This window comes from Lithobates pipiens, unplaced genomic scaffold (genome assembly GCF_037356315.1).
Source record: "Lithobates pipiens isolate NorthernLeopardFrog02 unplaced genomic scaffold, aLitPip1_a1.2 Scaffold_16, whole genome shotgun sequence".
In the NCBI taxonomy this organism is placed as follows: domain Eukaryota; kingdom Metazoa; phylum Chordata; class Amphibia; order Anura; family Ranidae; genus Lithobates; species Lithobates pipiens.
Window position 1 is genome coordinate 111,627,103 of NW_027507748.1, and position 27,917 is coordinate 111,655,019.

Genomic DNA, 27,917 nt, shown 5'->3' on the forward strand with positions numbered 1-27,917 from the left:
ATATATATATATATATATATATATATATATATATATATATATATATATATATATATAAAAAAATACCTGCGCATTACACTAAAGTGTACATAAAGTCCATTTCCCACCCCCTCCACTATCGGCACACACAATCTTTTACTGAATACAGTTGACCACCCTATTACAGAGGGTCACGACACACGTTTTAGTAATCTCCAAAGGGCTCCAGGAGCGAACCTTTGCCTCAGCTATCCAGTCAAGTATGGGTCCTTCCAGACCCAAATAATTATCCCAGAGGTGTCTCCCTAGCAAGAAACCCAACACACGAGGTTCACAATGTGTATATATATCTCTGTAAAACAGATAGTCTACTCCTAGAGTAATGTGTGTCTTACACATTTATTCAAAAGTATAAAAAAAGACACCTCACATTGTTCCAAGTTAAAAACAGCATTGAGAAGCCACATGGGAACATTTCCAACCCAAAAGATGGCCACACACCTCGCTTTGTTCCTGAGTTGCAATGACATCACACCAGGCTCTATCCTACACGCATCATCATAAGATACCAACAGGGGTGTGGCTAGTCTATGGCATGTGCCCTTTATATGCCCAGAAAGCAGAGATAGAGTTGCGTTTCAAATCACACTTTTAGAGGAAACAGATACGTCAGTAAATTAGTGACTAGGAGTATCAGTAGCAGTATGGAGGTCACACGGATTCCTCAAATTAAACATTACAAAAGTAAGCTCATAGTATTCATAAATTCTGCATTATAAATATTGGATATAACCTGAAAAGGTTCACTTTGCAAGGGAATTTTCCCCAGAGTGTAGTGAATAAAGACATAACCACACACAATAATACAAACAACATATTTTGCTTGTACATGATTGGATGATGGAAGTCAGCAGAGCTTCACCTCATTCACTAAGCTGTGGGCCAAATTTCCTTGCAAATTACACAGTCTATTTGTCTTTAGTAAATCAACCCAGTGTCATGTCACATAGGTGAAGAGCAAATACTAAATATAGATTTGGTTTAATGTACTGAGATGGCTTTGCCTTTGCTCGGTAGCTTTTCAAACACACATGGGGTTGATTTACTAAAACTGGAGAGTGCAAAATCTGGTGCAGCTCTGCATGGGGGCCAATCAGCTTCTAACTTCAGCTTATTTAATTAGGCTTTGACAAAAAAAAGGCAAGAAGAACCTGGAAGCCCATTGTTTTCTATGCAGAGCTGCGCCATATTTTGCACTTTCCAGTTTAAGGCCTGGTTCACACCTATGAGGGTTGCAGTTGATGAATATTCCAGATGCATTTTTCAATACACATTTTTGATCCATTGGAGTCTTATGAAACCAAAAACACAACCTACTGGTCCCTGGCCCTTTCCATAAAATGCAGATTGGAACATGACCCATAGGAAACCATATTAAATGGACTGTAGTTGGTTTCTGCAAAACTGAAAACGCACAAAAAAATAAAATACATAGGTGTGAACCAGGCCTAATTAAATCCCCTTATGTCCAAAGCAAAAATAAAACCATTATCCGATGGTCTAAAAACACAGACAAAATCTAGTCTGGCATGTTTCTGATTAAGCTGATACTTTTCTAGAAATCTTCTAAACGTATGCATTTTGCTTGCATGATTTAAACCAGGGGTCTCCAAACTGTGGCACAGGGGCCGGATGCAGTCCTTTGCTGCCTTTATCAGGCCCCTGGGCCAGGGTTCCTCTCGCTGACACAGTTAGTCTGGTTGAAAGAAAAGATAAATAAATGGGGCACTGTTTTTCCCACTGACACCAATGATGGGGCACTATCCCTCCCTTAATACCAAAGATGGTGTATGGTTTACGCCTACTGATGCCGGGACATTTTCTGCTACCACTGGTCACACTCCGGCCCCCCTAAATTCTGACGAACAGTGAACTGACCCTTTGTTTGAAGACCTCCGCTTTAAAACAAACAATCTCACCAACACTGGTCACCTTCCATAAACAATTTCTTTTTCTGATTCAACCTTGAACATTGACTAAAAAAAGACAAACCTACACATGTGATTTGCGCATTAAAACAATTAGAGGACTGAAGTGTGAGGGTACCTCTAATACAATAAGGTGTGTTGAAAATAAAAAAAATAAAAAAAGACCAAGGACGTCAACTTTTAAAATCCAGTTAATTTTAATTTTAGTGTACAAACAATATAAAAACCTCAACATATGCCATCATAAATTGTCGCTTTGGCACAGATTAACCAGCTAATGAACAGTGCAATATTAGTATTGTAAAAAGGGTCTATGTGTAAATACAGAATTCCATTACTGATGAAGAAGTGGCCTCCAAAATGTAGAGTAGTGATAACATATTGACTTACTCCTGCTTTATGTGTAACAGTTCAAAAAAAAAAAAAAAAAAGTCCTACTAAAAACCTAGTGATCTATAGGAGTATTAAAGAAATAAAATGGAAGACAGTAAGATGCCTCCAGTAGTTAACGGTCATTCTAAAACCATACAAGTTGTCAATTGAATCTTCATCAGATTTACCAACAGTATGGGTTATGAGGCCAAACGTTAACATTTAATGTGCAGTTCTTCACTCCCCTGTGTAAACATTAAAAGTCCACAACTACAAAAACTGTAGCTCCTGACTTTTAGGCCCCATTGACACTTGTACAACTCCAAACTTGCCACGACTTTGGAGTGCAACTTGGATACGACTTTGACCAGTGATAATGGACAACTGTTGCATTGTATAACATTCAGGTAGGACTTTCATGCAACTTTTGACAATTAACATTGAATTCTATGACCCTCAAATTGCATGAAAGTCAGACCAAATATTGCATGAACTATTTTTAAGTTGCTGCAACTTTAAGTCGCACATATATAAATGGTTATCAGTGGAAAACATGAGGACTGACTTGTAATGCGACTGATGTCAAGTCGCACAAGTGGGAATGGAGCCTTAAAATCAGCAATTCACCTTCACAGATCCAGCGCCATGCTTACCCTACCTGGTTTCCTCACTGCTCTTTGGTCCCTGGCACCAATATCATCACTGTGGGCAGCTGACTGACTGCTTGTGGCTTCACAGCTGGCTACCCACAACACATGCGCAATTCGCACTGCACCTCGTGAATGGTTCTGCAGTCTCGAGACCTGTGACGTGTCCCAAGAGGCTGCTGGGAGAGGCGAACTTCTGCTCCGATCGCCTAGGCCAGTGATACGCAATTAAGGGGACTACAAGTCCCATGAGGCACAGCAAGACTGGCAGCCACAAGCATGACACCCAGAGGCATGATGGGACTTGTAGATTTGGAACAGCTGGAGGTCCGCTAATTGCAGATCCCTGCAGTTGGAGTGGAAGCTCCAGAAAGATTCACCTGTAGCAAACGCTTGATGAATGTCAGATTTACTGCTTTATAGAAACACCCCTACCTCATCCACCAAGTATCTGCACAGATTTTCTTTTTAAAGAAATCTTTTTATTCATCTCTGCTTTTGGAAAAGAAGAAAATGTAACAGATTGAAGGCACTAAGGCTCCACATAAGTGATTAGTTTTCAGATGCAATTTTATGCACAATCGCATGACAATGGAAATCACATTGGGGTTGATTTGGCAAAGCTTATAGTAATTCTAAAAGGTTTTTTGTTTTTTTTTGTTTTCAAATAACAAATATACTTACCTGCTCTGTGCAATAGTTTTGTACAGAGCAACCCCTGATCCTCTTCTTTTTGGGTCCCATGCCGGCATTCCTGGCTCCTCTACCCTTCCGCATGCCCCTAATAGCAAGTTTTGTTTTTTTTAATGGCAGCTACCGAGCCACCCCTGGGCTGAACCAAAAAAAAAAAAAAGGAATACTGGAGGACCTTGGTGTAGTACACAATGTTAGTACAGCGATCTCCCCATTAAGCTATGGTGTTCTGACAGGGTAACTGCCCCCACCCCCAGAACACACCCATCAGTGCTCACAGCCATTGGCTGCCAGCACCAATATGATGCCGTTTGGCAGAGGTTTTTCTGGCATGCCCATTGAACAGGTCAATATTCAACCCATGTGTATCAGGCTTTAGGGTGTAGAGCTCTTTGGATATTAATAGCAAACAATCGTGACTAAAATGAAGACTAGTTCTTTTATTTTGCTCATCTTACATTGATGATTCTGAATACCTGAGGCTAGAAAGCTATACACTTGGAAATGTACAGTATGTGAATTAAAATCCATAATGAAGAAGACAAGCACTAAGCCAGCCTGTGAGGGATGTGAATGTTTATCTCGTCATATCCATTAGGAACATGATCTAATACAAGGGGTCCCCGGGTTACGAACCCGTTAGGGACTTTCCTCCAGTTTGTAATCCGGAAATGTTCGTAAGTCGGCCACGCCTGCGCAGAACAATTATGGACATTTCTGCCGTTTCCGTTGAATACCATTCTGCGCAAAAATCTGTACAGATATTTAAAAAGAAAAGAGCTTCTGAAGGTATTTTCATATGCAATTAGTACAGTTTGGTCAAATTAAACCTATAAAAGATGCCATACAGCAAGATAGTTTCTTATAGCCCTGCATCAGAATTCTAGAAGACACTTTATTTTTTATTTTATTTTTTTACAAAAAAGGCATCACAAATGAATGAATCAATTTTCTAAAAGCCATCTGGTAACTTGCAAAGATACATTAGAAATGATTAATTTTAGAACTATTATGGTCATGTAGAAAGAGGTAACAATGCAACCAGCACCACCAAGATGGCTCTGCCTACATTGGAAGGCGGACAACCACAAAAACAAGAGTCTGACTACTTAGAGCAGTGTTTCTCTACTCCAGTCCTCAAGGCGCACCAAGAGGTCACGTTTTCAGGATTTCCCTCAGATGAAACGGCTGTGCTAATTACTAAGGCAGTAAAACTGATTGCATCACCTGTGCAAAATAATGGAAAGCCTGAAAACATGACATGTTGGGGTGTCTTGAGAACTGACCTAGAGGAATATTAGCAAAGGACACAACCAACTAGATAACTCCTGTTCCCACAACAGTCTACCCTCCAGACCAAGACCCCTAGAAGGTTTTCAGGTCCATGGTCACATGGCTTTCTGCCCTCCATACCAAAACCCCTAAAGGTTATGTCTGGTCACAGGACTGTCTATCCTCCAGACCAAGACTCCTAGAGTGTTATCAGGTCTGTGATCACATGGCAATCTGTCCTCCAAACCAAGACCCATACAAGGTTACCAAAGTCCATGCTAAGGCATCTTACTGGTATTCCCTTTATTACATTTCATTAAATCATTAGTACCCATTGTGGAAACCTAAAGAATGGAAACCTGTCAAGCACAAGTAAAAGGCACACTCTATGAAAGGTATTTTTGTTTCTAGTTGCATATTTTTAATATTAGTACCTCGTGTAATTTCTATTAAAATAAAATACAGTTACTAGATCTTTGGTATATACATAGCTTAAAGTCCCTTATATTGCTAGTGGTCACAATTTTGCAGAATGAATGTAGTCCCGACTACACAGATGTCTACACATGTCATTCTCCAAATTTCTATAATGACTGGTCCATAAAGAAATGTCAGAGCCCAGAGCGACGTGCCTTCAAATACATCATGCTTACAGCAGACGCAGCATTAGCAACTCTTACCGGCTCTACCACAAGTGACCCAACCAGAGTTTACATCTGGTGGTCCATTATTACATTACAATTGATAAACTACACTCTACGCATAAAGATGGCTCTCCCTCTGACATTTTGCTCCAGAAATCTAGGCGCCAACATCAAGCGGAAAAAATTCTGTAAGTTCGCAGATCATTTGCATTGATGGGGAGATGAAGGTGATCGGCTGTCTCCAGCTAATGTAGACCACAGATGACGGTGCCAAAATGGTGGCAAGCTGGGAATCTGCTGGTGTATATTGAACCTAAAAATGTACTAATAGGAAAGAGATATTATGAGAAAATTAAAAAAATAAAAACCAGTTAACTGAAGACCTATATTTTAGTTATTAGTAGATGCGGATAAGCCAAAGCAGCTGCCAGGATAGGGAAGGAGCTAAAGGACACCAGCAGACACTGAAGCACTGCTTATCCTATAGAGGAGAATTAGAGACTAGGACAGGTTTTGCCAGACTTCTGGATTATCCGTTTCCACAGATCATCGCTAAAGGGGTTGAGGGGCTTCTACTAATATGAGACTATCATTTAGATTAGGTTCACACTGATGCAATGCAGCAAATCCTGTGCATTTCCAGCATTGCATTGAAATTGCACTTCGTTAATGCAATCTGCTGTGGGTGTCAATATTAACGACAGCTTGAAACAGCTCTCAAAAACGCAGTGCGACTGCCAGAATCAGATCACACCCATGTAATCCGATTTAGGTGCAGGGGCGGGGGGTGGGTATCCTGCACCATTTTGGTGTGGATCCGTTGCGGTTTTAGCCATACAAAATGAATGGCTCAAATCGCACAGACATTGCATGTGAGGAATGTGGGGGCAGTTCCTGTGTGAACCACATGCGGTATCCTGCATCGCACAAGTGTGAACCAGGGCTGACAGATCAGGTCACTATCCTCTGAAACATATGAGTGACTGATTTCCTCCTTCCAAAGACTTCAGCTTTAGAAATCTCAACAGTGCAGTCCCCAAAGAGACAAAAGGTACCTGTTGGCGACTCAGCTCTCCAGCAGCTACCAAATACTGAAGTATGAAATTTTACTGGACCTAATAATTAAAGAGCTACAGTAAAGCCAAGAATTACCAATAAAACCTAGTTTTTCCAGCAACAATAGAAACATTACTGAATGGGGTGACTTTTGGTTCAGCTCACACATCCTGCAAGGACTACCATCGTCATAACCATTAAAGTTGTTGTAAACCTCAGACATGAAATATGAAAAAAAAAAAAAAGCATATCCTCCTATAGTGTGTACTTGTCTCAATCCAGAGCACTTTAATTTCTGTCTGCTGCTCCATTCCTCTGCTATCCGCATGAATCACTTCTGACAAGTTTTTCAGACACCAAGAGCTAAAAAGGTGATGGGGGAGGGAGCTTCAGAACACAGCCTTTGCTTGAGAGCGTGAACACTTTTTCTGTGTCCTGTGAGAAGGGGCTGTGTCCCTTCCCTCCAATCAGCTTGTCTCACTGAGCCCTGTGGAATATAACTTCCGCTCCCTGCAAGCTCAGACAAGCTTTATAAATTCTGTAATTTGAGCGGATGTAGAGAAGAGTAGCCTTCAGTACAACTTATGTAGGAGGATTGGTTTCATCTCCGTGTATCGCCAGAGGCCAGTTACTTCACTGGGTATATGTAAGGACTTACAACTACTTTAACAAACACTTAGGCCCGGTTCACACATGTGCAGTGCAAACTGAAGCTCAGGTTTGCCTGCAAGGAGAAAAATCAGTTGTTCAGCGTTTCACAGCAGTTTTGGATCAGGTCAGGATTGCATCCTGTTCACAATAGAATGCATCTGCGAATCAGATGCGTTCCCATAGAAGATAATGTGCTTGGAATTCACATCGCAATGCCCAGAAAACGCACACTTTTTGGCAATGCAGAGTGCGAATGCAACGCATATGTGAACCAGCCTCATTCAAATCAACGCATTTTAAAATGTCATGCAAACTGGATGCGGTGTAAGACGCATCCAGTTCACATAGGTGTGCACCCAGCCTTAGGCATCTTAAAATCAACCATATGGGGTTTTAGCAGTCTGAAATATGAGGGAGATTAAGCTTTTGTGCCAAACGGTACAGCTAAAAGGGTAAGAATCTACCCATACAGCTTTATTGCTGGATTTAGTGTTTTGCCTGTAGGTCTCCTTTACAAGATCAGTACTGTCACAACCATGGTCTGTCACTCAATGGGGTTTCAAATCGTGCTCTATCATTGAAAGTAGAAACCGTCACTGTTGACCAACTAGTCAAGATTAGTTAGTGATAAATATGTGCAAAAGTCAATTCTGGATCCCTACCTATCCAAATATAAAAAGCTATAACAAAGCAGACAACCGATTGCATTTACCACATTTTTTACAATCTTAATTCTCTATATTACATTAGTGGACTTTTAAAAGAAATACATGGGGAATATTCTGGAAGTGTGTGTGTTCAGAATAGTAGGGAGGCCATGCCACCTCTACTACTAGACCCATATGTGAAACATTAAATTGGCCACAAGTAACTTAACACAAGATATACAGTTTACAAGTCATTCCATCATTGTCACTAGCTGGAGATCAGTGGATGTAGATTAGTGAGAACGCTTGTGTTGTATCTGATGGTCCTTCAGTTAAACCTGTTTTCTAGTAGAGGCCGAATTGCTGGATGGAGTGAGCCCATCTCTATGGTCTCATAGACTGTCTGACTGCCTCCTGCAGGGACTTCTTGGTCACCAAAAGCCGAACAACTTCTTCATTCCTTTTGGTGAGACGTTTTCTGGCCTGGTCATGTGTCACCATGGTCATATCCCATCCATTTACCTGGAGATAAAAAAAATAAAAAAAAATAAAAAATAAAAAATTGAATAAGGGAGTAAAAAAATAAAAATAAAAATCCCAAATACACTAAGCAGGTCAGGATGAAAGAACACATGAGATAATAGAACATAATACTATATACAGGCAGGAATTAAAATATTAGAGATTGGATGCCATATACAATGTTACATATCTTGTTACAGAATACAGTAGAATGACTTTCCTGGAAAGTGACAGTTTAGGTATAAAAAGTTCTTACTGGAATTCTTTAAAATGACCTAATTTCACCTCCATAAAACGTATCAGACAAGCCCTGATAATGGATGTATATTACACTGCAACTTTTGTTTAAAACGAAAGATACACAATTTTACAAAAAGTATTGGGACGCCTGTCTTTATTACGCACATGAACTTTAAAAAGGAGTTGTAAAGGATGAAGGTTTTTTTTGTTTGTTAATGCATTCAATCAAAATGCGAGCAGGCGAGTGGAATTGTTGAGGGCTGTAGTATAGTATAGTATAGATCAGGGAGATGCAATTAGCGGACCTCCAGCTGTTGCAAAACTACAAGTCCCATCATGCCTCTGCCTCTGGGTGTCATGTTTGTGGCTGTCAGTCTTACTATGCCTCATGGGACTTGTAGTTCTGCAACAGCTGGAGGTCCGCTAATTGCATCTCACTGGTATAGATAGATAGTCACATACAACGTTCAGGAGTGCGCTCCATACAAGTGCAGTATTCAGGGGGTGCATTATGCACAAAGTACAGTGTTCAGCCTTCTTGCACAGCTACATCCCTCTGCATCCCCTATCCATAACCCACTTCTGCAACCCCCCCCCCCCCCTTCCCTCAAACCTTTCCACTGTCCTCAACCTTGGGTTCTCATCCTCCCCTCTCTATAGCTCTCCAAAATCTGCAATATGCGTACCTTTCTAAAAATATTATAATATAAATATATATTTTACACACACACACACACACACGAGAAGAGAAATAGTCAGGTACCTGCATTATTTTGTCTCCAGCCTGAAGGCCCGCTACCTCTGCAGGTCCTCCTTCAGTCACCCTTGTGACATAGATACCCTGTAAATAGAAGAGGTTAGTATAGAAAACAGTAATTGCGTATTATGCAAGTAAAATTGGGAAAAAATAAAATTAAAACACCAATTCTGACTCAAAGCCAGCACTGTTCAAGTCACGCTCACAATGGATGCCACTCTGCATCACCCAAAAGCCTCGGTTTAAAAGTAAAAACTCAGTTTAGAGAAAAAAAAAAAAAAAAAAAAACAACATTGCTTACAATTAGTATGTTTCCCTGATGGCTGATGCTTTTAGGTGAAAATCTTCTGTTCTCCGATGACCCCCCCCCCATACCAGAGTTAAGCAAGCTGAGCGATCGGTCATACGCACTGCCGACTATGTCCCCCCTTTCTGACTGCAACCTCCATTTTGCAGAAGCTGTAGTTTTGGAGGAGGCGGACTATTTATTCATCCGCCTGTCCTTTCATAGATCAGTGATTTGTTACAGCATTTTGCCTGCTTAAAGTATAAAAGCCCGTTTGAAGACAACAAAAGCACATAAGCACAGGCTCTTCAGAGGAAAGTGAGGCATAAAATACAACTGCCTACAAATCTTCCTTGTAAAAGTTCCTTCATGGAAGGAAAAAAAATATATATATATCACTCATGGATTGCCCAAGGGTAAATGTTCCTGGCTAGGAGTTGAAAGGGGAGAACAGGATGATTTCACAGCTGCCTTATCCAAGGGGAGAACAGCAGCAATAGATTAATATTGACATCAACATCTAGGCAGCTATGTGGTGTCTGCAGAGGTCCCACTGACATACAAATGTTGTGTCCCAAATACATGAAACAATTATGTAAATAGTTATATAGGCTCTTTCCTGCTTAAAAGAAAAAAAAGAAAAGTATTTTGTTTGTTTTTGTTTTTTGTTTTTAGAGAGTCCTACTTACCTAGTTGGATGCAGCATCGGTCCGATACTTTGTGGCCCCCGCCTGGAACACAGAGAACCGAGAGATCAAACACAACTGATCGCTCTCACAGCTCCGTGTTCAGAGAGCTCTGGGCTGTGGACGGGGCGTGAGCGGCTGGCTGAGAGGCTAAGCTGGGTGGCGGTACCAGCATGTGGGCAGACCATATGGTCGTGATCCTTCCTGAGCCTGCACCGGCTCTGTGACGTCAGCCTACCGAAGACTTCAGCCCGCTGTCTGCTCAAAACGGGTCACAAGAGTGCAAAACAAAGTGCACTCCTGTGATCCACAAAAGAAATACAGGTAAATCAGATATATGACTGTACTTCTTTATTAACGCTGCAAAGTGATTAAGAACCCATGAAGTCCAAACATCTGTTATAAAACAGCAAAAAAACAAAAAAAACAACTAACACACACACACACACACACACACACTATGAAAACTATAAAAAAGGTGTGAAAAGTGGCATCGCAAATTGCTTTAATGGGAGATCACAAATGAAATTACAGGTTTATAATTTATAAACAGGATGGTTGAAATCCATGTTACGCATATATAAAATAACGAGTAAACATCTAGCCCCAAAAACCCATTGGAACGACTTGTCATGCGATTTGACCTGTCATGGCAAGTTGCACCTTATTGTCGGCAATGGCCATGTTCAAATCAGTGTAATGCCGACTTTGAAAAAGATCGATTTGAAAAAGTAGCTGCTGCACTTGCTTTGACAATCTTGGGTGCGACTTGCATAGACATCTGTGCATGAAGCTGCACAGATGTCTTTAAAGTTGCACCTGAAGTCACACTGTCATGCAACTTTGAAATTGTGCAATGTCAGATGAAGTCGCACGATTTCAAAGCTGCATTTGACGTGAATGAGGGCTTAATACATGACAAGTATTCTTACTGTCCAAGATGTTGCAAACAAACAAACAAACAAACAAACAAACAATCTCCATCCAATACATCACATTCATTTAAAATAACCCAAGAACACAAATTGAATATACTGTATATCAGAGTACCAGTCTTTAAAAGGAGACTAGAGTTGACCGATACTATCGGTGTCGATGCCAAGCATTTGCAAGAGTACCTGTACTTGCGACGATACTTAGAACCGATACCTTCATGGTGCGATTTGAGCCCATACAAAATGAATGGGCTCAGATTGCATTGCAAAGAATCGCATGCAAAATGAACAGCAATGCGGTGCGATTCCTGTCCGAATCACATGTAGTTTCCCCACACTCACCTGTGGGAATTTAAACTGGTCATAGAGACACCGCGTTTGTTCGAATCACATGCAATTTTTTGCAGTGCGATTTGAGCCCATACATCTTGGATGAGCTCAAATCGCAAAGCAAAGGTATCAGCAAATATTTGTGCACAAGTATCGGTACTCATTCAAAAACAGGCATCGTGTATCCCTTAAGGAGGTCATATGGCCAAAGTTTTTTTGGCCATACTTCCCCTGTGGGTCACAGGAGTGCACTTGGCTCTGCATTCCTGCGATCCAGATTCAGCTGACAGCAGGTAAAGCCTGTATTCGACTGACATCACAGAGCCAATTCAGACTGTGCAGGGAACTGGACAATATTGTCGGGATCTGGCCAGATGCCTGAACTGGCAGTTGACTCAGCCTCTCAGAGCACCACTGAGAGACTGAGCCAGCCGCTCCCGCCCATCACAGCCCGGTGCTACAGTGAGTGCTGGAGGAGCAGAGCAGAGAGCCGGAAACAGACAGTCACCGTCTCTCTGCTCACTGAAGAACTGAGCGATCAGCAGTTAAGTGATTTTTCAGTTCTCAGTCTTATAGCTGGCGGGGGACAGCTGCAGCATCAGATGAATGCTGCAGACATCTAGGTGAGTATGTATGTTTGTTTTATATCCTGCAATTCTCTTTTAAATTGTGATGGGGATGGCTGCATTCATTTTCAAAACGTACAGAAAACACCAATCGATCTAGTCAGAAATGCAACTGAACTAAAAGCACACCGAGAACAATTAGGACTTTAAAAAGGTACCAACATAAATATGCAAAAAAGGGTTATAACAATATAAAATTTTATTGGACGTACGTTTCTTTAAAATGACAATAAATGTTCAAAAGCATAATATTCATACAACATGTGCACTTATTACTCTACATCAGGGATGTGCAATTAGCGGACCTCCAGCTGTTGCAGAACTACAAGTCCCATGAGGGACAGCAAGACTGACAGCCACCAGCATTACACCAAGAGGCAGAGGCGTGATGGGACTTGTAGTTTTGCAACAGCTGGGGGTCCGCTAATTGCATATCCCTGCTCTACATTTATTATTTCATAAGAGCTTCTTCAGGAGATTTTGAAAGTGTTGCATGAAGTCAAATACTACAAAAGAAATTGACAATAATGAAAAAAATATAAAAAATTGTATTTGAAGATTGTGACATTCATGTCAAAAAAATTGCATAACACAAAATCATAAATCATGATTATATCAATTTTACTAAAAATAATGAGTTTAACCAGTTTCCCCTGTTTTGGGGACAAAAAAAATAAATAAATAAAAAGATCACATTGGTTCTACACTGTTGCAACTTTGAATAAGGTAAATTTTGAATCGCTTTAAAAATTACTAGTTAACCCTTTTTATGATCCTGGTCTAATCAATTAGGGCCATAGAAGCTAATAAACTTGCATGTAGATTTTATATTTTTCAGAAGCTTTATCCTCTCCCTATGATTGCATGTATGTCCCCTTAATTCAGGCTCCAGCCTAGGAATCAGAATTTTCCAACTAATTCAAGTATCGTTGCGAATAAAAGCATCTGGTAGGCATGCATTTTCAGCTCGCTATTTTTTGTAAAAAATATATATATTCTTGATTTATGGTGCATTATGTAATTTTTTGGACACAATTGTCACAATAATCTTCAAGTACAATTTTTCATTATTGTCCATTTCTTTTGTAGTATTTAATTTCATGCATCACTTTCAAAATCTCCTGAGGAAGCTCTTATGAGCGAAACATGTAGATTAAGAAGTGGTTGCACATGTGTAAGAATATTATGCTTTTGAACATTTGTCATTTTTAAAGAAACGTACGTCCAATAAAATTTATATTTTTTTAAACATTATTTTTGTACCTTTAAAGTCCCGCTTGTTCTTTACCAATTGTTCTCATTTACCCAATGGGATGTGGTACCTAGTTCTGACCCCTCATTGCCCAGTCCCAAAATTAAAAGCACAATCAACCATCCAGGGCTCAAGTCCTGCGGGAACGCATGGGAACAGAGTTCCTGTACTTTTTCCACAACAGGAACTCAGTTCCCATTAGCAGCCATGTCCTGCAAGACTTTGAAGTATGTGAGCTGTGTTTCAGGTGATACACCAGCAGCCGCCGACACAGATCGCAATAGTAAGTGCCGCACACCTGACCAGACCATTCAGGCATTGCCAGTAGGGGGCCCCATGACAGCTACCGCTTTGATCTACCTGTCAGTCACAGCTATCTGACGGGTAGATCAGGTCCCTGCTGCTAAGAGATTGTATTTAGTCAGACCTCTCCTGATGCGCTCCTCCCTGCCGGCCCCTCCTGATTTTCTGTCTCCTCTTATTCCCCCCAGTCTCCTGAATCCCCCCCACCCTCCTCCATCTTCAGTGCCATATGATGAGACAACCCAGAGGAGGAGCACAGCTATTCTGCTCACAGGACATGCAGGGAGAGAGGTGAGCTGAGGGAGGAACATCAGTTTGGGGTGGTAAGCTGAGTACAATACCTGCCAAAGTTTAATGCCAGGAGGGAAGTTTATGTGGAAATATGTGAAGGGTTGGAATAGCAGCGAGTGTGTGTTGGAGCCCTGCAGAGTTTGCAGCCCCCCAAGCTAACATACATCTCCTAAGCAGGAACACATCACTATCTCCCCAAGCATTCTGTCCAGATAATGTGCAGTTCATTTATGACCTGTTTAACCCTGTGTTATCCAAACTCTGTTCAATGAAAAGTGTAAACTCACCACATAAACACTCTATATACAAAATAGCATTCCCCAATAAAGATCAGAACATGATGTTCACATTTGCATGGAAGCACAATTGAATGAATGCTGATTATTCAGGGAATTACCGTATTTATGTTTATTGAGGATTGTTTTTTTTTTATGTACTAACAGTTAAGCTTCATACACACAATACGAAAATTGGAAGGATCAGACATTCTGCATATGAGCGTATCATTTTTTATTTTTTTTTGGTGGGCAAGTGGATCTTAGGTGGGAGTTCCCACACTTTTTTCCCCAGGACTTGACCCCTGCAACCATCTTCCTTCTGTAAACTACTAATATTCCCACTGTCCATTAAATAAAGATGAAGGTAGGAAGACAAGTTCTGAAGGCCAACTTGGACGGCAATCATGACTCCCAACCGTAGATACAAAGGCTTACTACACAAAATATAGTCTTCTCATCTAAGGGCACCCGAGCTAAAATAGATTACATTAGAGCACATGTAATGAAAACACTTCTGACAGGTGTGTGTACAATTTTTAGGGTAATATACAAATATTATACATACAGTTGTGCTCATAAGTTTACATACCCTGGCAGAATTTATGATTTCTTGGACATTTTTCAGAGAATATGAATGAGAAAACACAAAAACTTTAATTTTACTCATGGTTAGTATTTAGCTGAAGCCATTTATTATCAACTGCGTTTACTCTTTTTAAATCATAAATCACAATAGAAATTAGCCAAATTACCCTGATCAAAAGTTTACATATCCCAGTTCTTAATATTGTGTATTGCCCCTTTAACATCAATAACAGCTTGAAGACTTTTGTGGCATTTGTGGATGAGGTTCTTTATCTTCACAGATGGTAAAGCTGCCCATTTCTCTTGGCAAAAAGCCTCCAGTTCCTGTAAATTCTTGGGCTGTCTTGCATGAACTGCACGTTTGAGATCTCACCAGAGTTGCTCAATGATATTGAGGTCAGGAGACTGAGATGGCCACTCCAGAACCTTCAATTTATTCTTCTGTAGCCAATGACAGGCCAACTTGGCCTTGTGTTTTGGATCAGTCATGTTGGAATGTCCAAGTACATCCCATACATAGCTTCCTGGCTGATGAATGCAAATGTCCCTCCAGTTTTTTGATAACATACTGCAGTCATCTTACCATGAATGTTGACCAAATTTCCTGTGCCTTTGTAGCTCACACATTCCCAAAACATCAGCAATTCACCTCCGTGTTTCACAGTAGGAATGGTGTACCTTTCATCATAGGCATTGTTGACTCCTCTCCAAATGAAACATTTATGGTTGTGGCCAAAAAGCAAAATTTTGGTCTCGTCACTCCAAATGACTTTGCACCAGAAGGTTTGAGGCTTGTCTCTGTGCCGTTTGGTGTATTGCAAGCAGGATACTTTTTGACATTTGCGTAGTAACGGCTTTCGATCATGCAGCCCAACTTTCTTCAAGCGCCTCCTTATTGTCCATCTTGAAACTGCCACACCACATGTTTTCAGAGAGTCCTGTATTTCACCTGACTAGTTTTCCTGGCAGTTGTGGCTGAAATTTTAGTTGGTCTACCTGACTGTGGTTTGGTTTAAACAGAACCCCTCGTTTTCCACTTCTTGATTAGAGTTGGAACACACAGATCCTTTGTCAAATCTTTTGCTTTCCCCATGACTCAGAATCCAGAAATGTCAGTGCAGCACTGGATGAAAGATGCAAGGGTCTGCCAGGAGTCCAGAAACTCATTGACCTTTTATACACACAAACAAACACACACTAATTACAAGCAAACAGATCACAGGTGAGGATGGTTACTTTTAATAGCCATTCAAACTCCTTTGTGGAAACTTGCGTGCATGTTATCAGGCCAAAATCACCAGGGTATGGTTTACATTGATCGGGGTAATTTGGGTACTTTCGGTTGTCATTATGATTTAAATATAGTAAATAGTTGATTGATCATAAATGGCTTCAGCCAAACACTACCCATGAGTGAAAGAAAAGTTTGTGTTATTCATATTCTCTGAAAAATGGCCAAGAATTCATAAATTCTGCCAGGGTATGTAAACTTATGAGCACAACTGTATAAGACAACAGGAGAAGATACTTTATACTACCAAAATAGGCCCCCAACCTTATCGGTCTTATCCTCTGAATATGGGTTCTGAGCGGGATCTTGGTCAATGCCGCCTCCAATACTGAAGCCAAGGATCAGGTTGTCTCCCTGTCGCAGCTTATGAATTTCAATTCTTTGCTTTAAAGAAGGAGAAAAGATGTTAACGGTTAGTGTAACAAACTCCCTTAAAATAACTTTGTATGCCAAACAGCCACTATATATTACATCACATTAACTTCTGAGCCCAAGGATGAGTACATGAGTGATATAAAAGTGCTGGAATACCACAATAATCCCCATGAACTGAGCCCCATCACAGTTGGGATTAGAGCTGCACGATTCTGGCCAAAATGAGAATCACAATTTTTTTTTGCTTAGAATAAAAAGATCACGATTCTCGCAACTTAAAATCTTTCACATTATAGGGGAAAAAAAAAAAATGGACTAACGTTACTTTTTTTTTTTTTTAATTCATTAAAGTAATAAAAAAAAAAAAAAATTGCATTTGAAAGACCGCTGTGCAAATACAGTGTGACATAAAATATTGCAACGACCACCGTTTTATTTGGGGGTTCCAAGTAATTTTCTAGCAATAAAAAAAAAAAAAAAAAAAAAAAAAAAAAAAAAAAGGAAAAGCATTTTTACTTGAAACCAACAAAATGTCAGAAAAAGGTTTAGTGTTTAAGTGGTTAAACTTTTTTCACTTACACACAAAGTCTATTCCATTGACAAATTGTTACAATGTTTATACTTAAGTTCAACTGATAAAGAATGTTGAGATTGTTGGCAGATTGCCCAGTTTTTTTTCCAGTTTTCTTCCTTTCTTGCTGTGGCTTCAGAAGAGCAGAGAGAATTCTTTGCATAGAAAGAATTGTGAAACACTTTAGTCAAGATTGCGATAACGATTCTTGACGATTAATTGTGCAGCTCTAGTTGGGACCACCATAACTTCTACTGCAGTGGACAATAATGAGAAGGGGGGTGGAAGCTGGTATGAGACAGTTTGCAGAACATTACCTAGCAGATCTCTTTAACCACTTGCTTACTGGGCGCTTAAAACCCCCTCCTGCCCAGACCAAATTTTTAGCTTTCATAGCTGACGCACTTTGAATGACAATTGCGCGGTCATACAACACCGTACCCAAATGAAATTTTTATCATTTTTTTTTCTTCCTACAAAACAGAGCTTTGTTTTGGTGGTATTTAAAATCACAGCTGGGTTTTTAATTTTTTTTGCTAAAACAAAACAAATTTAACATTTTGAAAAGAAAATCATGCTTATTAGTTTGTTATAAAATTTTGAAAACAGCTAATTTTTCTGCTTCATTGATATGCGCTGATGAGGCGACACTGGTGGTCACCGATAGCTGTGCCCATCAGTGCAGCCTAAGGAAGCACTGATAAGCACAGATAAGGCGGCACTGATGGTCACAGATAAGATGGCCCTGATGGGTGACACTGATGGGCAGCACTGTTCTTCAGGCACCGACAGATGGCACTGTGGGCACTGAGGAGCCGGCGGGAGCTCGCAGTAATTGGGACTGATGTCCCTCTCACTGCTGCCGGTGATCGACTGTTTTTCTTTTTGCGAGTAGAAAAAAAAATAGCCGATTACCGGCTGTGTTGACATCACATTATCAGCCGTCATTGGCTGACAGCTGATCACGTGGTAAAGGGTCGGGATCGGGACTCGCTGATCACAGAGTGTGGCGCACATGCCCTTCAGGGGGTGTGCAGGCCGCTCGTGCACGGAACAACGTCAATAGACGTCGTCCCGGCAATGCAGGTCTGTCCGTATCTGTCATTCGGCTATAGCATGGATCTCAAGTGGTTAAGTAGCAGCAGGGGCAGATCTCTGAACAACCACAAATGATACCATGGTACTCTCATACCACCTGCCCACTAAGGGCAGAAGACTGACAAATTGTGACCGTTACGTGATAACATTAAAAATAAATATATCACTATTCAGACGCTGGATACATTTTGGGTTAAACATTTTACTGATTGGATGCAGGCGCCTTTTGGCTGACAATTTTCCATCTGGCACTTTTGTGTTTGTTTGTTTTTTAGATCAAGGGATGTTGGGTGGGGGGCAGCCAGCAAAGTTCCCAGATTTCAACCAGTTTATCAGAAATCAGCCAAAATTCACTCAGTGGATGGTCAGCTTTAGGCCTGCTTAGCACCATTGTGTTCATGCATTACTGCAACTCACCCTGCATGCATTAGAGCCAACACATTAAATCACTGCAGTGCATGATAACATTACCATGGTTGTGTTGCTAAAAGGGTTTAGGTGTGGTTTGATGTGTGCTGGCAGCCCTTTCAAAATGAATGGTTTGCCTTAAAGGAGAAGTTCACCTTTACGCTCATTTCACATATATGTGAATCGACTTTCAATGGAGTCGGTTCTCAGATGTCTGGGGCATGTCTGGTGTGGTCCATTTTTAAAAAGGGTCCTGTGCGATTTTGGCTCCGGTTTAGGTCGAAGTAAAAATGTGGCGCCTGAATCGCACAGAACTGGTGTACAAAACCGCAGCGGACTCCGGACTGCAAACCGCAGCCAGACATGTGTGAACCTAGCCTTAGAACGTTACACCCATTTTTTAGGGTGTATTTTTACCCATGTTTAGGGTCTAACATGTTCCAGCATCTGCAGTCTCTCCCGGTTTTACATTTTGACAGTGGGTGAGGGGAGAGGGGATCCGTTCCCCTGTCAAAATGTAAAAACAGTGTGGCCACGCAGGGCTCCACCCACACGGATGCATCATTCATTCACGGTTTCCTATTAGTTCTCAATGAGCTACAAGGGCGCTGGTGAGCGTCCTTGTAGTCCATTGATCTTCCTGCTCTCAGGTAACTGCCTGTCCATAAGAGGCATGGGCAGACAGCTATGCTAAGAGTTTGCAGGAGCTTAACATTGCACCTGAGATCAGCTGATTGCACGTGCAATGCTCTGCAGGCTTCTTAGAAAAAAAAACAAAAAACCCACACACATTTTTATGCATGTTATATTTCATTTCTTTAAAAGGTGAACTTTTCCTATAAAATAACACTGACACGTTCGCTGTTTACAAACTGCAAAGGTGTGAAATCAGTTTAATTGGATGGTTTAATGTGATGACAATATCAAATACAAGGCCATGTCTTCAATAAATATGTGTCTTCCCCCCGCTATCCCATTTCTGCTAATCTCCTATATATGCCAGCACATTGAGTGATAGTACAGCATCTTTTTGTCCCCATCAAAAGCCCATGATCCAGGGTGACAATGCAGGAGCATAGCTCTCCATCAGATGTTGGGAGACGGGGTGGGGTTTATGATCATGTGACCACGGCAACTGGCAGTCACACGATCGAAAAGCTCCTGATCGCCACTGGTAATCATCTGCAAATTGATACTCAAATATCCGGCTTCTCAGGCCCACCCACAAGAGGCCGGATATTTTTGTACCGTCAGCACCTAGGGGTTAAACAGGAGCTTTGCTTTGGGCTTCGTCATACCAGATAGAGCTGTACGATTCTGGCCAAAATGAGAATCACCATTTTTATGCATAGAATAAAAAGGATCACGATTCTCTCGCGATGTAAAATCTTTAACATTATACAAAAAAAGAAAAAGAAATTGGGTTAACTTTACTGGTTAGGTTTTTTTTTTTTTTTTTATTATTCATTAAAGTAATTTTTTCCCCCCAAAAAAAAAAAAAATGTATTTGAAAGACCACTGTGCTAATACAGTGCGACATAAAATATTGCTACAACCACCATTTTATTTATATATTTGGGGGTTCTAAGTCATTTTCTAGCCCCAAAAAAAATTACTTTAAAAGAGGGAGTCCACTGGAAAAAAAATTATTAAAAGCCAGCAGCTATAAAAATACTACAGCTGCTGACTTAAAGCGGTAGTAAACCCACCCATTTTTTTTTTTTTTTTTTTTTAAACCTGCAAAGCAAAAGGCATAATGAGCTAGTATGCACCGCATACTAGCTCATTATGAAATACTTACCTTAGAACGAGGCCCCGACATCTGGCCCGATCCACGCCGAGGGAGCCAACATGCTCCCTCGGCGTTTCTTCCGGGTATCGCGGCTCCGGCGCTGTGAGTGGCCGGAGCCGCAATATCGTCATTTCATTTCATTTCATTCCGGCCGGCCGGCCACTGCCGGATTTTCAGGCCGAGAATCCCCTTGTGCGCATGCGCCGCTGCAGTCAGCGGCGCATACCGAGGGGAATATCTCCTACACCGTACAGGTTTAGGAGATATTTTTTTTACCTACAGGTAAGCCTTATTATAGGCTTTCCTGTAGGTAAAAGTTAAACATTTGGGTATACAACCACTTTAATAAATATACACTTATCTGTCCCAGGGTCTAGCAATGTCGGCTCTCGGCTGCTGCCGCCATTCTCTGTGAGGGAATCGGGAAGTGAACCGGTTCCCTACTGCGCATGCGCGTGTCGTGCTGTCTCTGGGACCCATGTGTGTCCCGGCAGACAGTGCGCTGGGACAGGAAGAGGCATAGACTCCCACGGTCTATGCCTGGAAGTGAGTGCAAATACCTGACCTAGACAGGTATCTGCACCCCCCCTCCCCTCCCCGAAAATGTGGCAACTGTGACACCGGAGGGTTCCGATGAGCGGAAGTTCCACTTTAGGGTGGAACCCCGCTTTAACTTGAAACCAACAAATGTCAGAAAAAGGTTTCGTGTTTAAGTGGTTAAACTTTCCTCACTTACACACATCTATTCCTTTGACAAATTGTTACAATGTTTATACTCAAGTTCAACTGCTAAAGAATGTTGTGATTCTTGGCACTGCCCAGTTTTTCTCAAATTTTTTTTTTGATGGCTGTGGCTTCAGAAGAATTCTTCGCAACAGGAAAGAATTGCGATAATGACGAATATATATATATATATATATATATATATATATATATATATATATATATATATATATTTTACAAAACGCACACACACACTACAATGGGATATAAGCTGTAGGGAGGAGACAGGAAAAGATTAGAGAAGCCGTCATACTCTATGCAGGCAATGCATGTCAAAGTCTGGGATGACTCAGGCGGGAGCTGGCTGTGACTTGCAGGAATGTTGAACAGATAGGAATGTCAAAACACACCTCTTGTATCACTGCTTTTTGAGTCTTATCTTGTTAGCCATTTGAAATAGCTGAATGTGTTCCATTATGTAGGGATATGTGGACTTTTTATTACAATGTGTCTTGTGTAAACAACTGCACATAGGAGGTATGGTTGAACATATGTAGATGAAGTGTAGGGTCAAGTAAAGTAATAATGTTGAGATGAAAATAAGTCCGGCCCCAACATTATGACAACGTTGACACTGGTATGGCTTAGAGCTGCACGATTCTGGCCAAAATGAGAATCAATTTTTTTTGCTTAAAGCAGTTGTATAGTGATTTTTTTTTTTACTTTTACCTACAGGTAAGCCTATAATAATGCTTACCTGTAGGTAAAATAAATATCTCCTAAACCTATATGGTCTAGGAGATATTCCCCTCGCAATGAGCCGCTGACTGCAGCGGCGCATGCGCACAAGGGGATTTTCGCCTGAAAGCCCGGCATATGCCGGGCCCTGCCGGAAAGAAATCTCCCGCGTGCATGTGACAATATCGTGGCTCCGGCCACTCACAGCACAGGAGCCACGATACCCGGAAAACACGCAGAGGGAACATGTCAGCTCCCTCGGCGTAGATCGGACGAGATGTTGGGGCCTCGTTCTAAGGTAAGTATTTTATAATGAGCTAGTATGCGGTGCGGGTTTTACTCCTGCTTTAAAACATCTTTTCCATTATACAAAAAAAAAAAAAAAAAGATATAATAATAATAATATTGGGCTAACTTTACTGTTTAATTAAAAGTCCCCCTCCCCCAGGTCCATACCAGGCCCTTGGGTCTAGTATGGATTCGGAGGGGACCCCCACGCCAAAAAATAAAGACGTGGGGCCCCCCCCAAAATCCATACCAGACCCTTATTCGAGCATGCAGCCCGGCAGGTCAGGAAAAGGAGGAGACGAGCGAGCGCCACCCCTTTCTGAACCATACCAGGCCACATGCCCGCAACATGAGGGGGGGGGGCACCTTGTCCCCATGTTGATGAGGACAAGGGCCTCTTCCTGACAACCCTGGCCGTTGGTTGTCGGTTCTGTGGGCGGGGGGGCTTATCGGAATCTGGGGGCTCCCTTTGATAAGGGGGCCCTCAGATCCCAGCCCCCCACCCTATGAGTATGGGGTACATCATAAAAAAAGAAGTGTAGTGTTAAAAAATACATTAAACGGTTTTTGACAAGTCTTTTATTAAAAATCTTCTTCGCCACTTCTTCCTCCATCTTTTCCCGCCCCCTTGTGACATCACAGACTCATCATGCCCCAGGTGGTCACAAGGGGTGTGGCCTCTGGGTGACGTAATCCGATTGTCACGCCCTGTTATTTAAAGAATGCAGGACATCGGCACCAACAGATCAGCGGGACGTAGCATCGGAGTAGGATGATCATCGGCGGCGGCGGCAGAAGAAGAAGAAGACCGGACAAAGAAGAGCGGAAGGAGGAGAAGACCGGAGGATGAAGATGCAGGAGAAGAAGGAGGAAGAAGTGGTGAAGATTTTTAATAAAAGGCTTGTCAAAAACTGTCTACTGTATGTAACACTACACTACACTTCTTCCTCAAGAAAATGGGTAGGGGTCCGCCTGCAGACCCCAACAACCACCAGGCAAGGGTTGTCGAAAAGAGGCCCTTGTCCTCATCAACATGGGGACAAGGTGCTTTGGGGTGGGGGGCGCAGAGCCCCCCTCTTGCCCCAAAGCACCCATCCCATGTTGAGGGCATGCGGCCTGGTATGGTTCAGGATGGGGGTCGGCGCTCGCTTGTCCCCTCCCTTTCCTGGCCTGCATGCTCGGATAAGGGTCTGGTGTGGATTTTGGGGGGCATCCCCACGCCATTTTTTTTTTCAATTTTGGCATGGGGGTCCCCTCCGAATCCATACTAGACCCAAGGTAGAGCTGCACAATTAATCGTTAAAAAAAACGCGATCTCCATGAGAGTAGGTGATTCTTTCATATAAACAAGTGGAGAGATTATCTGCTCACTCAGCTGTCAAAAGAAAGCATCTGGGGCAATCTGCCAAGTGTAGAACTTGAAACATTGTAACTAAGGCTTACTTCTTAGATCAAAGGGAAAGAACTTTTTGTGTAAACAAATAATCTTGGGCAGTCTGCCAAGCTTTCAAGCAGGTGTAAATGCAGGAAGTTTAACCACTTAAAGTCTAAATCTTTTTCTGACACTTCTTTCTTAAAGAGGGATTTCACTGAAAAAAAAATAAATAAATAAAATAAAATAAAATAAAAAATTATAATTATAATATAATATATATATTAAAAGCCAGCAGCTATAAATACAGCTGCTGACTTTTAATAAATGGACACTCACCTGTCCCAGGGTCCAGCGATGTCGGCATCCGTGGCCGATCGATCGCTCGGCTTTCGGGTGCTGCCGCCGCCATTCTAGGTGAGGGAATCGGGAAGCGAAGCGATTTGGCTTCACTTTCCGGTTCCCTACTGCACATGCGCGAGTCGCGCAGCTTAATAGGAATGGTCCGCGCTGTCTCTGGGACCCGTCGTGTGTGTCCCAGCAGACAGCGCGCCGGGACAGGAAACAGCATAGACTCCCTTGGGAGTCTATGCCCGGAAGTGGGTGCAAATACCTGTCTTAGACAGGTATCTGCACCACCTCCCCCTGAAAGGTGACAACTGTGACACCGGAGGGGGGGGGGGTGGGGAGGGTTCCGATGAGTGGAAGTTCCACTTTAAGATGGAACCCCGCTTTAAGTTAAAATCAATATTTTTTGCTAGAAAATTACTTGGAACCCCCAGAACACTAATAAATTGATTATATATATATATATATATATATAAAAATCAGAGACCCTAGGGAATAAAATGGCAATTGCTGCAATATTTTATGTCACACTGTATTTGTCCAGCAGTCTTTCAAATGCAATTTTTTGGGAAAAAAAAATACACTTCAATAAATAAAAAAACTGTAAATTTAGCACAATTTTTTTTTTGTTTTAATGTGAAAGATGATATGCCACGAGAATCGTGATCTATCTTCTAAGCAAAAAAATTGCGATTCTCATTTTAGCCAGAATCGTGCAGCTCTAACCCAAAAGGGCCTGGTAATTTTTTGGTACGCCAGAAATGCTAAAAAGCAACATGCCTAGATGTGAATCGAGCCTAACAGGCCAGGTTTTATGCATTACCTCAGAGAGATGCAGACTAGAATACTGCAATCACTGAGTAGCAAATGATATCACCTGTGATGAATTTCAGTTATCTTGCAAACCTGGCCTGTTAGTGGGCCCGAGGACAGGGTAGATGGCCACTGGTCCATAGCACACCACTTTGCCTATGAGGTTTAATAGAATCCAATATCATTTAGATGTAAAACCATATCCCAAAAAAATGAGAGATAGAAATATACAGAGAAACAGGTTAAGGCAAGAAGAGTTGCACCAAAATAAAGACTGAAGCCCCATACACACTATCAGTTTTTCTGAGTTTTTCCTTTAGATTTACCAAAACCATATAACATGAGGTCAAACCTTAGGATATTCAAATTTATATGCAATCAGGCAGGCCCTTCTACTACATGGTTTTGGTAATCCTGAAGGAAAAACTCAGCAGAAAAACTGATAGTGTGTACAGGGCTTGAGTCTTCAAGTGGTTAAACATTCAAACAAAAGGTTACAAAAATTTAAAAATATTTTAATGAAATTCTACTTGTGTATGACCAACCTTAGACCCTTCATGGCTTAAAGCGGATTTAACCAAACCTAAATTCACACGATATGTGTAGCCATACAATGGGCTATTTCACTTCACTGGAAATCAACATTTCTACAAATTATTGTGCGATTAAATATTGTTATTACGGAAAATATTTTTTTATACCTTGCACAATTCAAAAAAAAAACTTTTAGACTTAAAATGGGATCCTAGGCTTCCAAATGCGAGTACACCGCTCACATTTTTGTAAATATTTTATTATATCTTTTCATGTGACAACACTGAAGAAATGACACTTTGCTACAAAGTAAAGTAGTGAGTGTTCAGCTTGTATAACAGTGTAAATTTGCGGTCCCCTCAAAATAACTCAACACACAGCCATTGATGTCTAAGGCCCCTTTCACACCTGCCGACTGTTCAGATCCACCTGTCAGTTTTTCTGGCGGATCTGAACGGGAGCTCCGTGTACCTCTATGGAGCGTCGGATGTCAGTGGAGACATGTCCGCTGGCATCCGATCAGCCCCGATCTGATCCTCTCTGCTAAAACTAGACGGATGCAAACCCTATTTTTCATCTGTCTGGTGCAACGGGTCAGATGAATCATCCGATCCCCCATCCATAGGGGAGAGCGGGGCTCGGACAGGACCGTCCCTGCACGGAGTGCAGAGGCGGACTGGTCATCCACCGGCTCAGCGGGGGATCAACAGCGTGATCCCCGCTGAGCTATTTACGGGCGCAATGCGGACAGCCCCGCGTGAAAGGGGCCTAAATGGTTATACAAGCTGTACACTCACTACTTTACATTGTAGCAAAGTGTCATTTCTTCAGTGTTGTCACATGAAGATATAAAATTATTTAACTTTTGTTTATAATATAAACACACACACACACACACACACACATACATATATATATATATATATATATATATATATATATATATATATATATATATATATATATATATATTCCATGACAAGCCCTTTTCATAGCAGAACTCTAAATCTGGTACGTTCCCCAAGAATCCTGCCTTTGAGTTGGATAAAGCAGAACAACATCTGTAATATCATCTTTTTACCTTTTTTTTTATTTTTATTTTTTTTAAAACAACTGTATCTGGTTTATTCACACCCGAATATTGCAGGTGACCAGCTAGTGAACCTTTTACATAAAGAATCACTTCCCTTTAAGTTACAAGTCTATCTAATCCATAGTAGAGAATCCTATACATTGGTGGAGTCAAATATACAGCAGAATGATTCATCCTGACAACAGGATGGCTTCCTGTGTTTACATAGCAACAAACAAAACAAGACATATCTCTATATCCTCACCAGAAGAGAACAAAAAAGACAATACACCAAACCACACAATCTACTGATGAACTCTGGACATGTTAGATGTGATATTAATACTTCACTTTATTCTAATCCTGTAGTTTAGGGTACAGTAGATCTTTGGTCCCTCGTCTGCACTGGGACTTTTACAAGCAGTGACACTCGGAAGTGCAGTGAAAGGGTGTGTAACAGCCAATACGCCTTATACAAATATCACAGCAGTCCACAAAACAAACATGCAAACTATATATCAAGTTCAATAGTCTTTAAAGTTGTTCTAAAAAGTTTTTTTTTTTTTTAAATGCATTCTATGCAAAAATGATTGTAAAAAGTCTTGTGTTTTTTTTTTTTTGTTTGTTTTATTTTAACAATTATGTCATACTTACCTCCTCTGTGTAGTGGTTTTGTACAGAGCAGCCTGGATCCTCCTCTTCTCGGGTCCCTCACCAACACTCCTGGCTCCTCCCTCCTGCCGGGTGCCCCCACAGCAAGCAGTTTGCAATGGTGGCATCAGAGCAGGTGCGCTCCCGATCAGCGGCTCCAGGTGTTCATTCACACGTGGAGTTGCGATGTGGCCCCCCCTCTGGCTCCTGATTGGCTCACTGGCTGTGATTGACAGCCAATAGCTCCCACTGCTGGCAAAAGCCAAATCAGGAGTCCGAGTCCCGAGGAGAGGCAAGGCTGTCGTGGACATTGATGGATTAAAAAGGGGTTCAGGTAAGCAATAGAGGGACTGGGGGGCTGCTGCACACAGAAGGTTTTTTTTACCTTCACGTATAGCAAGAATGTAAAGGCCTTGTGCCTTTACAACCACTTTAAAAAGGTAAAAAAAAAAAAAAAAAAAAACACTTCTGGTGCACCCCCCCCCATACTTACCTGAGCCCCATTGTGATCCAGCAATGTGCATGAGAGCAGTGGCTCTCCAGTGTGTCTCTCCTTATTGGCTCACACAGCAGTAGAAGCAATTGGCTCCTGCTGCTGTTGGTTGCGGCTAATGAGCCAATGAGGAGAGAGACAACATCCAGTCACAGGAGTGTGGCTCAGGAGCGAGCCTACGCAATTGCCCCAAAAGCAAGAAAGACTTGTTATTGGGGGCACTCAGAAGGGAGGGGCCAGGAGCGTCGGAAGCGGGGGTTAGGGGCTGCCATGTGCAAATTCAGTGCACAGAGCAGGTAAGCATAACAGG

General features: G+C 41.6%; 1 protein-coding gene across 1 annotated transcript in view; it reads right to left on the bottom strand.

Annotated features, from left to right (window-relative positions):
* Window positions 1-2,145: 2,145 nt before the first annotated feature.
* The window catches only part of TAX1BP3 (Tax1 binding protein 3), a 35,473-nt gene continuing 9,701 nt past the window's right edge, over window positions 2,146-27,917 (bottom strand). The window contains exons 2-4 of the mRNA XM_077480269.1: window positions 16,596-16,715; window positions 9,475-9,552; window positions 2,146-8,471 (exon numbers count right to left, since the gene is read on the bottom strand). Of these exons, the coding sequence (XP_077336395.1) occupies window positions 8,334-8,471; window positions 9,475-9,552; window positions 16,596-16,715 (336 nt within the window). The 3' untranslated portion in view covers window positions 2,146-8,333. The remainder of the gene's footprint in view (window positions 8,472-9,474; window positions 9,553-16,595; window positions 16,716-27,917) is intronic.